Source organism: Macaca thibetana, chromosome 6 (genome assembly GCF_024542745.1).
Source record: "Macaca thibetana thibetana isolate TM-01 chromosome 6, ASM2454274v1, whole genome shotgun sequence".
Taxonomy (NCBI): Eukaryota; Metazoa; Chordata; class Mammalia; order Primates; family Cercopithecidae; genus Macaca; species Macaca thibetana.
Window position 1 is genome coordinate 133,656,467 of NC_065583.1, and position 17,800 is coordinate 133,674,266.

The 17,800-nt window shown below is 38.5% G+C and overlaps 2 protein-coding genes across 16 annotated transcripts in view; one reads left to right on the plus strand and one right to left on the minus strand.

Annotated features, from left to right (window-relative positions):
- The window catches only part of SUB1 (SUB1 regulator of transcription), a 731,929-nt gene that overhangs the window by 484,753 nt on the left and 229,376 nt on the right, over positions 1 to 17,800 (plus strand). The window lies entirely within an intron of this gene.
- ZFR (zinc finger RNA binding protein) overlaps positions 650 to 17,800 on the minus strand; it is an 87,110-nt gene continuing 69,959 nt past the window's right edge. The window contains exons 18-20 of the mRNA XM_050793808.1: positions 10,348 to 10,459; positions 10,133 to 10,230; positions 650 to 2,249 (exon numbers count right to left, since the gene is read on the minus strand). Of these exons, the coding sequence (XP_050649765.1) occupies positions 2,070 to 2,249; positions 10,133 to 10,230; positions 10,348 to 10,459 (390 nt within the window). The 3' untranslated portion in view covers positions 650 to 2,069. The remainder of the gene's footprint in view (positions 2,250 to 10,132; positions 10,231 to 10,347; positions 10,460 to 17,800) is intronic.

Below are 17,800 nucleotides of genomic sequence, written 5' to 3' on the forward strand. Positions count from 1 at the left end.
CAGCCAGTATTTTTGTACTTTCAGTAGAGGCGCGGTTGTGTCATGTTGCCCAGGCTGGTCTCAAACTCCCGAGCTCAAGCAGATCTGCCTGCCTCGGCTTCCAAAAGTGTTAGGATTACAGGCGTGAGCCATCGTGCCAGGTCAGCATTCTTCCAAGAGAACGGTGAGAAACAAAACTCTAAAGAAGAGTAAAATGAGACCCAGAAGAATTTAAAAAGGGAAAAAAAGTTTTGTCCAAGTTAAACAGATAGTACAGGTTGAGTATATCTTAGCTGAAATGCTTGGGACCAGAACTGTTTTGGATTTTGGAATATTTATATCAGTTGAGTATCCCTAATCTGAAAATCGGAAATGGTCCAATGAGTATTTCCTTTGAACGTCATGTAGGCCCTCAAAAAGTTTCAGATTTTGATCTTTTCAGATTTTTAGATTAGATAATCTATATGTTATGAATCCGGGAGAAAAGGCTGAGTCTCCTGTTCTGTTTCCCTTGTGGTCTCCAATGGTTTCCTGGCCCTCTAAGACTTTGGGGGAAGATTCTGACCCTAGAAAGAAATTAAGCCAATATAGTATTGAATTACAAAATTTTCTGAAAATTATGTGCTTAGGCAACAAACATTTGTCAGGAATAACAAGATGTAGTACTCAATAAATTTGAATATGATTTTACTGAAGCATACATCATTTCAAAGCAAAAGTAGTTTATGTTGTCAATTCTAACATATAATACATTTAAGTCATTATATGAATTTCATTTTTTGTGTATTTCACTGTAGTGCTGTAACAACAAAATGACATCTGTGTACCAGAGCATACATACATCAACAGTAAGATGTAATTTTTCATTACATCACTGCTAGAATATTTAGCTTTGTGTAGGAGACATAAGCATGTAAGATGGCCACACCAAATAATTTTCTGTTTTTTTCCTTAATCTTAATTTTAATTTTTTATCAGTAATACTTTATCAACCTCACTGTTAACAGAACGGTAAATTATCTGGGTGATGGGATGTGTGGAGAAGATCATCTGTGTTATACTGTAAATAGTTGCTAGAGTAATCTCACACACACCAATAAGGAACTGTCACCATAATTAAGGGCTAGTTACTGTTGTTAGTTGCACAATGATAAAGTTCTTTTGAAAATATTGGTTAGCCCACTTATATGTGAAAAATGCCCTTTCCACTTATACACAAGAAAAAAATATTCAGAAAGTTATTTTTGGCCTTGCTATGTCAAAAAGTCAACTGTACAAAGATCTACGTGTTAAACCTAAAATTATAATTTTAAAAGTCTATTAAAAACAAAAATGTCATGCATTTTTATTATTATGCAGAAGCTTTAAAACTGTTGCAAGACCATATAGTATATATTAGCTTTTATACTGCTAATGCACAACTAACAGCCAACTTGATTAGATTAACAGAAATCTGTCTTAATTACACCTTTATATATCACACTAGAGACAAATGCCACAAGATCTGCAGAAACATTCAGTTCTGAGCACTCGAATGGCAGGGTAACTTTTTGTGTTGTAATCCTTCACATATAGAAAAAAAACTCTGCAGTCTCACGTTACAAAAAAACGTACTGCTGTAAAATATTAAGATGGGGTAAAGGATATCATCTATAACACAAAGTAACTTACAACTAGTGTCAAAAAGCAAACAAAACCTCTAAATAAAAATATCAAAATACACAGAGCAACTGAAGCACAAATCCTGCATTAAATACAGTGAAGATTTAATAAGACAACGCACTAGTTAATAAAAGACACAAAAATAGGGGGGGAAGCTAGGGCAACCAGAAAACAAAATCAAAATAATGGGAAAAAAATCAGAACTACTGTTTTCCCCCTAGTCGGAGCACTTTTTTTTTTTTTTTGGGTGTCTTTCCATTCAAATAATACCTAACACCGTACATTTTTTAATGTCATAGAAAAACTTGGTTCTTCCATGAAATCCTTTAAATTCTTGATAAATTTTTCAATGTAGACATTATTATGAATGAAAAACAGCCAACGAATGGGCACCTGTTTTTTTAACACTGAAGATTTACAGACACTTTTTAAAAGTTATCATAATCTTTTTTGTCTTTTTTCCCCTCAGCTTCAAATCCATCAACTCCATCACTATCCCTTCTTCGTTTCCTGTTGTTGTGGATGTTAAAACGTTGGCTCATTTGCGGTAATGGATCCATGCCTAGAACTTTGTGTATCTGGCGGAATGCAAGGAGTCTCAATGCAAACTGCAACAAAAAGAGTCAGAATTTTGAGTTAACTGAAAAACCCCAAGTAGCAATACTTATTACATTTACCTCCCTCCAAATGCAACATAAAAAAGCATGTGTAATGAAAGAGACATTTAAAGGAATTACTTATACAACTGAAATAATCTGTATGTTCTCATGTTTTTATTTCCTAGCTTTTCTGTGTGCATGCCATTTTGTTTTCTTAAACATTAAGTAAAAAAAAAAAATCTTTAACACACACGAAATTACAAAAATTATGAGAAGTGACATCAAAGAAACAAGCAGGATGTTGAAAACAAAGAAAAATGGCAGCTACCTGCTTTAACAGAATGGTTGCTGATGGCCTTCCTAGGCATTTGGTAGACAGCATACAATTTAAGAACTGTAATTATACTCATGTGGATGTACTAAACTTATTTACCTAATTTTCTACCGGTAAACCCTAGGCTGGTTTCAGTATTTTCATTACTGTATTACAATGAATGCCTGTTTTAAGATGTTTCTGTGCACTTACGTGACAAGTCCTGGAGAAAGAACTTTTATTAATCAGTGGGACCGCTAAACATATAAAAGTGGTGAATACTAACAAATGAAGCTCCCCCAAGCTTATACTGATTAATATATCCACTAGTAATATGTATGCAAGTCTGCTTCCCCCTTCTGGATACTATAAACGGAAAAATATTCTCACAAGTATGATGGGCAAAACAGTATCTAATTGTTATTCACAACAGTTTTGAGACAGGGTCTCACTCTGTCGCCCAGGCTGGAGTGCAGTGGTGCCATCACAGCTCACTGCAACCTCGACCTCCCTGGGCTCAGATCTCATTCAGCCTCCCAAGTAGCCAGGAACACAGGCTCACACCAACACATCTGGCTCATTTTTGTATTTTCCACAGAGATGGGGTATTTTCGCCATGTTGCCCAGGCTGGTCTCAAACTCTGCGCACCTGCCAACATTACAGGCATATGCCTTCATGCCTGGCTATACCTTGTATTTATTTATTTATTTATTTTTGAGATAGAGTCTTACTCTGTTGCCCAGGTTGGAGTGCAGTGGTGCTATCTCGGCTCACTGCAACCTCCACCTCTCGGGTTCAAGCGATTCTCCTGCCTCATCCTCCAAAGTAGCTGGGATTACAGGCGTGTGCCACCACTCCAGGCTAACTTTTGTATTTTTAGTAGAGATGGGGTTTCACCATGTTGACCATGCTGGTCTTGAACTCCTGACCTCAGGAGATCTGCCTGCCTCGGCCTCCCAAAGTGCTGGGATTACAGGTGTGAGCCACCAGGGCCAGCCAAGTTGTATTTTTTAATCAATCAGTGAGGTGCAGTATATTTTTACTGGCTCATTTGCTTAAGCTTAAAGATAGCACATGAAATTTCCAATAATATCCTTCATGGCTTCCTGTATTTACAGACTTCTTAAAAAGATCTTGCCTATGTGAAAATTATTTTTCTTAATACTTTGATAATTTATGTGTGGCTCCTTAAGTCATTTGGTATTTACTTGTATATATGTATAGTTCAGTGTTTTCCTTAGATGATTAGCCAGTTATCTCAATACCACTTTGCTGATGATTCATCTTTTTCCACTGATTTGAAGCATCAGGTCTGTCATACATTAATTCCCTTATAATGGTCTACTTCAAGGCTCTTCCATTCCAAAGGTTTATCTACTTCTGTGCCATAACTACATTGTTTAAATTTCTGTTGCTTTCTAGGATGTTTTGCTATCTGGTAGAGTTGAACTTTTCTTGGCAATTCTCTTGTATTTCCAATTCCAAATGAAAATTAAAACGGCTGAGTGTGGAGGCTCATGCCTGTAATCTCAGCACTTTGGGAGGCCACGGTGGGCGGATCACTTAAGTCAGGAGTTTGAGACCAGCCTGGCCAACATGGTGCAACCCCATCTCTACTAAAAACACAAACATTAGTCGGGTATGGTGGCGTGCACCTGTAGTCCCAGCTACTCGGGAGGCTGAGGCAGGAGTATTGCTTGAACCTGGGAGGCAGAGGTTGCAGTGAGAGTCAAAATTGTGCCACTGCAATCTAGCCTGGGTGACAGAGAGAGACTCTGTCTCAAAAAATAAAAAAAGGAAAATTTAAGGCTGGGCGTGGTGGCTCACGCGGTCAGGAGATCCAGACCATCCTGGCTAACACGGTGAAACCCTGTCTCTACTAAAAATACAAAAAATTCGCCAGGCGTGGTGGCGGGTGCCTGTAGTCCCAGCTACTTGGGAGGCGGTTGCACTCCAGCCTGAGTGGACAGAGTGAGACTCCACCTCAAAAAAACAAAAAAGAAAGAAAAAAAAAAAAAAAAAAAAAAGAAAATTTTAATCAATTTTTAAAGTTCTATCCTCTTCTCCCTCTGAAATTTTAATTAACTTTTTTTAAATTAAAAAAAAAAAGAGAGATGGGAAAGTTCAGATCAAATGTTAATTAATGCTCTTGGCTGAAGGGCATATTGAACTATCAGCAGAACTGAGAGCCAAAAAGAGCCTATTGTTTTCCAAGATAAGGGAAGAGAAGGCAAACTTTGGCACTGAATCATATCATCTTATCTTGTGTTTTTACTTTTTTCTTTTATTAAAATTTATTAAAATAAATTTATTAAAATTCTAAAGCTTAGCCAGGCATGGTGGCTAAGCACTTCGGGAGGTGGAGGGGGGAAGATCACTTGAGCCCAGCCTGGGAAACACAGGGAGACCCTGTCTCTACAAATAATTAGCTGGGCATGGTGTCACACACCTGTGATTCCAACTACTTGCAAGGCTGAGGCAGGATGGTGTGAGACAGGGAGGTTGAGGCTGCAGTGGGCCCAGATGGTGCCACTGCACTACAGCCTGTGTGACAGAGTGAGACTGTCTCAATAAACAGCACAAACAAAACCAAAAAACCCCTAAAGCAAGTTTGTCCAATCTGTGGCCCTCAGCGTTGAATGTGGCCCAACACAAATTCATAAACTTTTTAAAAACATTATGAGATTTTTTTTCTTTTTAGCCCATCAGCTGTTACTAGTGTTAGTGTATTTTATGCATGGCTCAAGACAATTCTTCCTACAATGTGGCCCAGGGAAGCCAAAAGACTGGATACCCCTGCCCTAAAGTTTAAAGACATGCTAACATCTATTTAATGGGTTGTTTACTTTCAGCCAGAAGAATGTGCCATTCACTATGCAATCTTAAAAATGTACTGATACTGCAGCTGGTTTTCTTTTTTTTTTTTTTTTTTTGAGACGGAGTCTCACTCTGTCGCCCAGGCTGGAGTGCAGTGGCTGGATCTCAGCTCACTGCAAGCTCCGCCTCCCGGGTTTACGCCATTCTCCTGCCTCAGCCTCCCGAGTAGCTGGGACTACAGGCGCCCGCCACCTCGCCTGGCTAGTTTTTTGTATTTTTTAGTAGAGACGGGGTTTCACCGTGTTAGCCAGGATGGTCTCGATCTCCTGACCTCGTGATCCGCCCGTCTCGGCCTCCCAAAGTGCAGCTGGTTTTCAATGAGTGTAAGTTGCTCCCTAATAGTAGCCAATGCCAAAAGATTCCTTCCTTAGAACACAAAAAAATATTTGCATCAGTACAGAAACATTGTGTATGACTGAAATCACTATGATCAGTAAAGAAAATCCTTGACCGGTGCGGTGGCTCACGCCTGTAATTCCAGCACTTTGGGAGACCAAGGTGATCACGAGGTCAGGAGCTCGACACCAGCCCGGCCAACATGGTGAAATCCGGTCTCTACTAAAAATACAAAAATTAGCCGGGGGGTGGTGGCTCGTGCCTGTAATCCCAGCTACTCAGGAGGCTGAGGCAGGAAAACCGCTTGAACTCAAGAGGCGGAGGTGAGCTGAGATCACGCCATTGCACTCCAGCCTGGGTGACAGAGCGAGACTCCGTTTCAAGAAAAAAAAAAAAAGACAGAAAAGAAATTCCTTGTTACTTCATGAATAAAAATAATTTTTCACTACATGACCATGTCTATGTAAGAATATCTTTGGCACCAATTTCAAAAGATTTCTTAAAATCTTGAAACTAGGAGGACTTCAGAGACATGATTTAATCTATCCCTCCATTTCTAGGGATATACCCACTTAACCTAATTCAAGGAAATGTTACAGTCACTTGATTAAACAGCAACTTTCTCTACATAGTTATAGCCTTCAATGTAACTACACTTTTTTTCTGGTAAAATTCACATACCTTTAAAATGTATGCCTTAAAAATGTAAAATTCAGAAGTTTTCAGAATACTTACAAAGTTACTCAACTATCACTATTATCTTATCCTAGAACATTTTCATTACCCTAAATGGAAACCCCAAGCCCAACAGCAGTTACTCCCCAACCCCTCTATCCTCAGGTCCTAAGAACTACCATTGCCTATTATGAGTATTTCATATAAATGAGATAATGAGGATAAACTTTTTAAGGTTCATTCACATCATAGCATGTGTCAGTACTTTATTTCTTTTAATGGCTGGCTGAATAATATTATAATGTGTGACTGTATTTGTTTATTTACCCATTCATCAATTGATGGACATTTAGGTTGTTGCTACTTTTTGACTATCACACATAATGCTGTTTTGAACATTTGTGTACGAGTTTTTGCGGGGACATATTTTTTTCAGTTGAGTATATATCCAGGTATCAAAGAGTTGCTGAGGCATATAGCAATCCATGTTTAACTTACTGAGGAGCTGCTAACCTGTTTTCCTTTTCCTTTTTTTAAGTGATGAGGTCTTGCTATGTTGCTCAGGCTGGTAATGCACTCCTGGGCTCAAGAGATCCTCCCACCTCGGCCTTGCAAAGTGTTCGGATTATAGGCATGAGCCGTTGCTCACTGAACCTTCAACTTCCTGGGCTTAAGTGATCCTCCCACCTCAAGCCTCCTAAGTAGCTGGGATCACAGGTGCATGCCACCATGCCTAGAGCTAATTAAACATTTTTTTATAGATATATGGTTATGCTATGTTGCCAGGTCTTTCTTGAACTCATGGGCTCAACCGATCCTCTTGCCTCAGCCTCCCAACGTGTTGAGATTACAGGCGTGAGCCACTGTGCCTGGCCCTAACCTGTTTTTCAAAGTGACTGTTGTTCACACTATTTTAAATCCCTCCTCTGATTTTGAGATAAAGGATAGTTACTGGTTGTAGTCATCCACATGGGAATTTATTGTTCCAAAACTTTTCCCCTAAGTTAGATAATTCTAGTTCCTAAGAATTCTGGCTCATACACCTGCTTGGAAAATCCTGAAAGTCTCAAAGTCATCTGCAGTCAGGACTCGATACAGCATTCTACTTAGTCTACAATTACTAGGGACTTTTGCCAGTACTGAGTGTTTCTCTACTTAAGTGAGAACTACGAATATTTATCGTCATAATTTACTATTATTTATCATAATATACTAATTCTTTATTGAGAGAGACTTATGAAAGGTCCTTCCTAAAGATAACAGAATAGGGTTTTCTTCTACATTAATAGAAATTATCTAAAGATAACTCATCTATAATAATGAATATTTATATATTTTTACCAGAGATATTCTTACTAAGCATCAGCCTATTATTGTTTATAATAATATATATTATATATAATAATATATAAGAAAACTATTATTAGTTTTGAGATGGAGTCTCACTCTGTTGCCCAGCCTGGAGTGCAATGGTGCGATTTCAGCTCACTGCAACCTGTGTCTCCTGGGTTCAAGCGATTCTCGTGCCTTAGCCTTCCAAGTAGCTGGGACTACAGGCACTCATGCCACCACGCCCGGCTAATTCTTGTATTTTTAGTAGAGACAGGGTTTTGCCACGTTGGTCTTGAACTCCCGACCTCAGGTGGCTCGCCCGCCGCAACCTCTTTAAGTGCTGGGATTACAGGCGTAAGCCACTGCACCCAGCCCAGCCTATGCTAATATATTATGAGTTTCTAAATGAAGGAGTACTCCAGTAAGTAAAACCAACATAGCATTTGAGGTTTGAGTGAGCACCCTACAATCTCTTGTTCTGCGTGTAGTTTGTAGGTATTTCTAAAGTCTGACAAAGAGAAAATTCTACCATATTACTAGCAATTATTTAGCATCAAACTAAATTTGAAGATTGATACAAATTATTCCCATACAAAGACATTTTGGAATTTTAATCATCATCGAGGATTAAAGGTTTATTTTATAATCCATTTCCTTCTTGGGAAAGGATGATTAACCCTATAAATTTTGCCCTTTTAAAGGTATGTTAAACTATGTATACCTACCTATAGGAAGGAATTTTAATAAATGACAAAGGCTATATCTGGGAGAAGCAACTTGAAAAGGATCACTGGAGAAAAGACATATAGTGGCATACAAGAATAAAGGTAGACATTGTGGAAGGAAATATGGAATCATTCCAGAGACAAAGGAAGGAAGAGGGACATTAACATGGGCACTACAGGCCCCCCAAAAACAAACTGAAATTGACATTGGTACTTCAGATTTCACCAGTTACATATGCACTAATTTATGTGTGCATGCATAATAGCTCGATGCGATTTTATCACACGTGCCGCCTTATGTAACTACCATCACAATCAAGATGGTTAACTGTTCTGTTACCACAAGACCCCCTTTAGAGCCATGCCATTCCTTCTTCCTATCCTTAACTTGTAGGAAACACTGTTTTCCTTCTCATGCAACTATTCTGTCATGAGTGCTACATAAATGCATTACATGTTATGTAACTCCTTCACTTTTAGTAAGAACATTTCTAAATGTTCTCCTAAACGTCCTCCTAAAACCAGACCACTTTCTTTAAGGTTACATTTTTAGAAAAGTAAGCATTCTTCTTAATGATGAATTTTGTTAGTTTTCGTGTGTTTCCTCCTGAATTTCTTTTCCCTTAAATTTATAACTAATTCCTTTAAGTATTAAAGGGAAAAAGAACAGACACTTAAGGCAACTATCTTCTTCCCTAGAATATAAAATGAAAGAAATAAAAACATCGAATGCATAAGAATTTGGTCATGTTGTGAGTCTGTAAGATATTCATAATGTTCTATTACTAATCTCTCTCCCCCAATACCATTTCTGGCATAACAATTTACTTTGATCCTGACATCTTTCAAATTCCAAATTATTCAAGATAACCAATGAAGATCTTAAATCCAACAACTCCCAAGCATCTTAGAGTGGATTACTGTTCATAGCTAGTATGTTTTTTTCCCCTACTCAGCACATTTCTGGAATCAACAAAGGAAAATTTTTTTCCATTCATTCATTGGGGTCAATGTTTTTTTCCTTTTCATAATTATTCAATAGGGTTAATAAGATGATGATAATACTAGCTAACATTTAATATCCTTCCATATACCAGGTGCTAAGATGGTTACACATATTAACTCATTTAATCTCCTCAACAATCCTGTCTGAGACATATATTGCTTTTATATCCATATTATAGATGAGATGGCAGAGCTGGTAATCAAATCCAGGGAGTCTGTCTCCAGAGCCAACATTTTTATTTACTTTGACAGCGGCAGGAAAGGTTAAATTATAACAATAATGACCATAAACACCACAGCAAATTACTTTTGTACAACCAGAGGACATAAGAATTTCTGTTGATTTTGATATATAATCTATTAGCCAGATTTAATGAGACACTGAAAATACTGCTGTATTTGTATAATACACTTAGAAATGCCCACAGAATTAAATAATAAAATTTTAAATTCTATTAGTGAAATCTAGTTTTGGGCAAGCTATTTTAATATCCTAAGGGCTTGCTTACTACAGAAGAAGAAGAATGAATATTATATAGTGACTTATAATATTCATTAAGACAATAACAGAAAAATAAAACCTTAATGGAGTAACCCAATAGGGCTCTGGATTTAGGAATACTAGTACCTGTGCACTGGACGTGATGTCTTCACGCTGCTGGTCAGTCATTGTTGCCAAGGTATCAAAGGGATCCTTTTCACAAGGATCCAGAAGTCCAGGACTACCTATAGCAATCATCACAGGGAGAGGAAATCATCTGCATTGTCCACTTATAAAAAAATTACTCAACCAGCAAATGAGTAAACTTCATTTTACTTCATTAGAAACTAAGTAAAAGTTACCTTTAAGGATAATCCCTGAAGAAATGCACTCAAAAACTCTTCTCAGTGCATCCCCAGGGCTCTGAGGGCTAGAAGCACTGCTGATTGCTTTCTCTACTAACAACTCCATAGCCTAAAAATACAACATAAAAATGTGTTTAACAGCTTACCAAAGGAATTACTCATTTTCAAACACTAGAATGACAAACTAAAATTTTAAAGATTGAAAAAGTTACATAGAACAAGTCACAAAAACAGAAAATAAATATCACATATAACGTAAAAACATTCAAAATTAAGGAATAGGCAGGGCACAGTGGCTCGTATCTGTAATCCCAACGCTTTGGGAGGCAGATTGCCTGAGCTCAGGAGTTAAAGACCAGCCTGGGCAAGATGGCAAAACCCCATCTCTACAAAAAAAAAAAACCAAAAAAACCCAAAAATTAGCTGGATGTGGTGGCACGTGCTGGTGGCCCCAGCTACTTGGGGGACTGAGGCAGGAGGATCGCTTGAGCCTGGGAGGTTGAGGCTGCAGTAAGCTGACATTGCGCCATTGCACTCTAGCAGCCTGAGTGATGGAGTGAGACCATCTCTCTTCACACACACAAAAACAAAACAAAAACCCAATGCAGGGAGTGGTGTTTTGAAGGGTCTCATGGGAAACATTTGTATTTAGATTTTTAAAAATTGAGATATAATTCACATATAAGATTCACCCTTTTAAACTGTACAATTCAGTAGTTTTCAGCATATTCACAAAGTTGTTCAATAATCACCATTACCTAATCCCAGAACATTTTCATGATCTCCAAAAGAAACCACATACCCAACTAGTAGTCATTCTCCATTCTCCCTTTCTTCTAGCCCTTGGCAACCCCTAAATCGCTTCCAGTTTATACAGATTTGCCTACTCTGGACGTTTTATACAAGTGGAACCATGTAATACGTGGCTTTGTGTTTGACTTCTCTCACTTAGCATAATATTTAAGGTTTATCCATGTTGTAGCTTTTACTTAAAGTTTAAATAAGACTACTAACAGTAATTCAAAGAAACTAGTTTGGAACCACTATGAAATCCTTAAGATGATAATGAAAGCTGAAAAGACATTAGTGAGAATGAGAATCCATACTTTTGGCTACATACGAAAAAAGCTCATGGACTTATCAGAGGCAAAAACTATGTCAACCTATTCACTCCAAGGCCATTTCTTAGACTCTTTACATTTCAAGAGATGACAATGTGAAGAAACAGTACACAGTAACAGTTATGAAAAATAAATGATAGCTTCCAGCATGACTGGAAAAAACCTGAAAATAATGGATATTAATAATGATAAATGTAAGTCACAATTTAAAAAGTTAAGACAGCTCAGTTTATTCCATTGAAGAAAGCAGGAAGATGTTCAAGATTCTTTTTTGTTTTGAGAAAAGGTCTTGTTCTGTCACCCAGGCTAGAATGAAGTGACAGGATCATGGCTCACTGCAGCCTCAAGCTCTTGGGCTCAAGAGATCCTCCCACCTCAACTCAGGATCTCTTGAGCCCAAGAGCTTGAGGTTGCAGTGAGCTGTTGTGTACGACTGGGACAATAGGCGCAGCCACCATGCCTAATTTATGCAGAGATGGAGTCTCACAATGCTGTCCAGGCTGGTTTTGGATTCCTGGACTCATGTAAACCAACTGCCTTGGCCTCCCAAAGCCTTGGGATTACAGGCATCATAGCACACAGACCCTGAAGACATTTTTCATTTTTTTATGGATTTTCATTTTAAAGTGAAGTTTTAATATTTTAAGGGACAAGCTTCAGTCATGTAGAAAACTCTATGTATATGTATGGAATATGCATGTGTATGCAATATTTTTTTTGAGACCGAGTCTCGCTCTGTCGCCCAGGCTGGAGTGCAGTGGCGCCATCTTGGCTCACTGTAAGCTCCGCCTCCCGGGTTCAAGCCATTCTCCTGCCTCAGCCTCCCAAGTAGCTGGGACTACAGGCGCCCGCCACCACGCCCGGCTAATTTTTTTTGTATTTTCAGTAGAGACAGGGTTTCACCGTGTTAGCCAGGACGGTCTCAATCTCCTGACCTCGTGATCCACCCGCTTCGGCCTCCCAAAGTGCTGGGATTACAGGCATGAGCCACCGCGCCCGGCCTATGTATGTAATATTTTAAGACGCAAAAGGACTGTGACCCTTGAGGATAAGGTCAGTGTTACTCATCTTGAATCCACCTGCCTAGTACAAGTAGCCAGAATTTTGTAAATACTTAGTAAATGATTATGACATGGAATGATTTTGGAAAGAATATGAGAATTAATCCTGACAATTCAGTGATAAAATAAACCAAGAGTAATAATTAGCAAAATACTGATGTTGTGATTAAAACACAAAATTGAAGTCATAAAATACGCAACTTTCGATAAATGCTTCAAATTTTTACTGAGTACTTTTAGCAAATGTTATGAGAAAAGTGAAGATTAAATAATCAGCTACAGTTCAGGTATGTCAAGACATAAAAATGTGTTTCAAGTGACTCAAAGCTTTTTCAAAATCTGTTTATTGACTGACTTTTAAGAATGAGGCATTTCTGATTTATATCAGCAGGTAAAAGCAGAAATTAATTAAAAGTCAAGAAATGAATTATTCATGGAACACAAAAGTCAATATACTTAAACACACACAATAAAACTAAGTAAACTACCTGTCTCTGACACCATTTGCTGTGAAGTAAGCAATTAAAACATATTAATTTTCTAAAGAACATAGCTGTTCTCCAAGCAGATATCTATAGTTAAAAGAGCAATGAAAATGGAAGAATATAACTCAAAAGTAAAAAGATAATATCAGAAATAAATAGAATCAAATTAAGGATTACAACACTTCAGGTTGTAATGTAAAGGGTCTTGGTAGCTATAATTATATAAGATAGTAACTTATTAAGATTTATTATAACTGGAGATAGAAAAAGATCCCCATATTAAATGATTCAAAAAATCAAGGATTATAATATTTGCTTTAAAAAAATTTTTAATTTTTTTTTTACAGACACATTCTCGCTACGTTGCCCAGGATGGAGTGCAGTAGTTATTTGCAGGCACGATCATAGCACACTGCAGCTGAGCGTGAACTCCTGGGCTCAAGTAATCCTACCTCGGTTTCCCCAGTAGCTGAGACTACAAGCGAACGCCACTGCACTCCACTGTAATATTTGCTTTTTATTTATTTTTTGAGAGACAGGGTCTTATTCTGTTTCCTAGACTGGAATGCAGTGGTGTGATTATAATTCACTGCAGCCGGCTGGGTGTGGTGGCTCATGCCTGTAATCCCAGCACTCTGGGAGGTCAAGGTGGGCAGATTACCTGGGGTCAGGAGTTTGAGACCAGCCTGCCCAACATGGCAAAACCCTGTCCCTACTAAAAACACAAAAAAGCCACTTGATGAGATTTCAGTAACACAGGCACTTTCATTGGTGGGAGTGTAAACCAGTAAAATTTTCCTTTAAAGCACAAGTGACAAACTGTACCAAAACTTTTTTTCCCCCAACAAGAGACGGAGTTTCACTCTTGTTGTCCAGGCTGCAATGGCGCAATCTCAGCTCACTGCAACCTCCACCTCCCCGGTTCAAGCGATTCTCCTGCCTCCGCCTCCCAAGTAGCTGGGATTACAGGAATAAGCCACCACACGCCCGGCTAATTTTGTATTTTTAGTAGACACAGGAGTTTCTCCATGTTGGTCAGGCTGGTCTCAAACTCTCGACCTCAGGTCTCCCCAAGTGCTAAGATTACAAGTGTGAGCCACTGCACCTGGCCACAAAATTTTCAAAGATACACATTAATTAGCCCAGCAATGGCAGTACTAAGATTTACAATAGGGCTACTACTACATAACGAAAGCACAAAAAAATATTCTGCCCAGCTCTTAATTTGTAACAAACTAGAAACAATCACTAGCACTAGGAGTTCTGGCTGAATAATAGTAGTAGCAGTTATCCTCTTCATTATAGCTACCACTTACTGAGTGCTTATCCTCGCTAAGTGATGCTCTAAGTCTTCACAAATATTAACCAATTCTAATCATTATTATCACATTCTGAAGGTAGATATGACTATCATTCCCATTGTACAAATTAAGATGTTTATGCTCTTAAAATAGGATTTTATGAATACCATAACAATAGGCAATTGTATATACAAAAGCCACTTACATAGTCCAGTTGACATGGATCACTATTGATATATGCACAACAGACTTTGATTTGTAAGCCCATCTGCAGGTTGTTGCATTTTTGTAATATATTTACTCACAGCACTTTATTTTATATGGTGAAATATATGAAAGTCTTAATAAAAATGGTCACGTCTTGGAGGGAAAAGGTTTACTTACAGCTTTTAGTGATTTGGGGGTGTGCATACAGTTAAATAGATGATTTTTGTTAGGGGTTATCTAAAGGCTGAGTTAGTTCATGTGCCGTTTGCGGATTTTTTTGTAAGCTGAGACTGTTTGTTCTTTGTCCTGCGATGTCAGTGTCCTATCATTTTAGAACTCTTTGTTGGTTCTATCAGCAACAGCCAGGAGAACTATCAGTACAAACCGCCACCACTAAAATCTGTATTACTTACAAATACCTCTGAAAGCCAGTAAAATATGTGAAAAGAAATGTTAATGTATTTCAACTGGTATTTGGGCAGGAAGAATAATTACAGCAGTTTTCTCCACCTTTCTTTGAGAATGATTCCTTTACATTTGATATATCATTCTTAAAACAAAAAACAAAAAAACTGGTCAAGCATGGTGGCTCACACCTATAAACCCAACACTTCTGGAGGCCAAGTTGGGAGGATCCCTTGGATCCAGGGGTTTCAGACCAGGCTGGGCAACATAGTGAGACCTTACCTCTACAAAAAATTTAAAAAAAAATCTAACCAGGCATGGTAGCATGCACCTATAGTCCTATGCACGTGGGAGGCTGAGTTAGGAGGATCACTTAAGCCTGGGAAGTCGAGGGTGCAGTTCGTCGTGATCATGCCACTGCACTCCAGCCCGAGTGACAGAGTGAAACCCTGTCTCAAAAAAGATAACATTAAACATTTTAAAGTGAATAATTCAGCAGCATTATTATACTATGTTGTGCATATCAAGTTCCAAAACATTTCCATTACCCCAAAGTAAACTCCCTTACCCATTAAGCAACTTGTCTCTATGGATTTATATATTCTTGGTATTTCATATAAATGGAATCACGCAACATGGGACCTTTTGCGTGCCTGGATTCTTGCACTTGGCATACTGTTTTCAACGTTCATCAATACTGTGGCAGATTTGGTTTTTTTTTTGAGATAGGGTCTCGCTATGTGCCCAGGCTGGCCTCAAAAGATCCTCTTGCCTCAGTCTCTTGAGTACCTGGAACTACAGGCATGGGCCACTGTGCCCACCTCAATAACAGATTTTTTTGCTGAAACACTCATCATAAGACACTGTTTAGAAATAAAATATATAATAAACATTGTGTGTGTGTGTGTGTGTGTGTGTGTGTGTTGTGTGTAAGAGAGAGGGAGGGAGGAGGGAGAGGGGGTGGGGGGCAGAGGGGGGTGGGAGGGAGAGAGAGAGAGAGAGAGAGAAAGAGACAGACAGACACACAGACAAACATGGTTTTGCCCTCCCACCCAGGCTGAAGTGCAGTGGTGCAATCGTAGTTCACTGCAGCCTCAAACTCCTGGGCTCAAGTGATTCTCTGACCTCAGTCTCCTGAGTAGCTGGGACTACAGGTATGCGCCATCTCATCCGGCTAATTTTTAAGTTTGTCTTTTGTAGACATAGGGTCTTGCTATACAAATAAGGCTGGTTTTGAACTCCTGGCCTCAAGTGACCTTCCCACCTCAGCTTCCTAAAGTGCTGGGATTACAGGTAGGAGCCATTGTGCTAGGCCTGTAATAAACATTTTAAAAATTACATGCCTTTTGTAAGTTACTGCAATTATACTATTATAAAGGTTTAGATAGCACACAGCAATTCTGATGTCAGAGCAACATTACAACAGAACCCTACCTATATTTTCTTTATTTTATCACCATGGATTCATGACAAAAGAACAACTAATTTGAAGGCAGAACACCATTTTCAATCCTCATTGCAGTGGTAAAGGAAAGGCCACAAAAGCAGGTATTGTTACTTAAGGATTTGTTCAAAGTAAGTAATCTGAATGCTAAATAAAATTAAACATAATACAGTTCATAAGAATTTCAAATTTATTTGATAAAAGAAAAAAAGTTACTACTGTTTATGGCAATAGCACAGACCCAACCTGAAGATCTCTTGCCTCCAAAACATGATTAAGAAATATATTAGGGCCAGGCATGGTGGCTCATGCCTATAATCCCAGCACTTTGGAAGACCGTGGTGAGAGGATTGCTTGAGCCCAGGAGTTCAAGACCAGATGGGGCAACATAGTGAGATCTCATCTCTACTAAAAATAAAGACATTAGTCAGGTGTGGTGGCATGTGCCTGTCGTCACAGGCACTAGGAATGTTCAGGCAGAAGGAATGCTTAAGCCCAGGAGTTCAAAGTTGCAGTGAGCCAGGGTTGCTCCACTGCACTCCAGTTTAGGTGACAGAGTGGGACCCTGTCTCAAAAACGAATGATACAATATACACACTACTGCCTTTCAAGAAAAAACGTAATAGCTTGAATCAAACAGAGGAAAAGGCCAGTGACAGAGAACATTCCTGAAGAACAGAGTGTTTACCCTGCTTAGGCAACTCTCTAACTTGGCTCTCCAGAGAGATGAGGGTGGGGATGACAGCTGATTCAACAAATCCCCAAAATTTCACCAATCACTTTCAATTTGGAGAAAGGTAAAATGAATCACATTATAAGCAGTTCCAGAAGAAATTTTCCTAAAAGTAAAAACTCCATCTGACCATCTTCTCTCTCAGCAGAGAAAAGAAAAACACTAGAATTTGCTATCCTGAAGACGTTGAAAACCAGGAAAGAACAGAAGAAATCAGGAAAGAGCAGAAAAATGGTAATTATTCACATCTAATTATTTCCAATAATAAATGCGTTTGGCTAAAATGCAGATTAAAGAAAAAATAAAGGTAAGATCTTCCAAAGGAATAAGAGGTAGGAAAAAAAAAACAACTTCATAGAACCTCAAATTAACTTCACATACCCAAATGCTCTCTTGGTTCCGGGGAATATAAATTGTTAGTGAAAGGAAATGGTAAAATAGGTTCAGGAAACAAATGGAGCAAATCCTGCAAAGACAAAAGCTCTAGGAGTCCATTCTTGGGTTGAAACTTGAAACTGAAGGGGTGGCAATAAAATCCATCACATTTGGAGTGCCATAGTATTATCTGATAAAGACACAGGAGAGTACAGCCTACATTTGCTAACAAGGCTGCGGGTAGCCAAATCCTACTCCTTTTCATAAGCAATCATCCAATCATCTCTCACAGGGGAAGGAAAAGAAGAGTTATCAAAA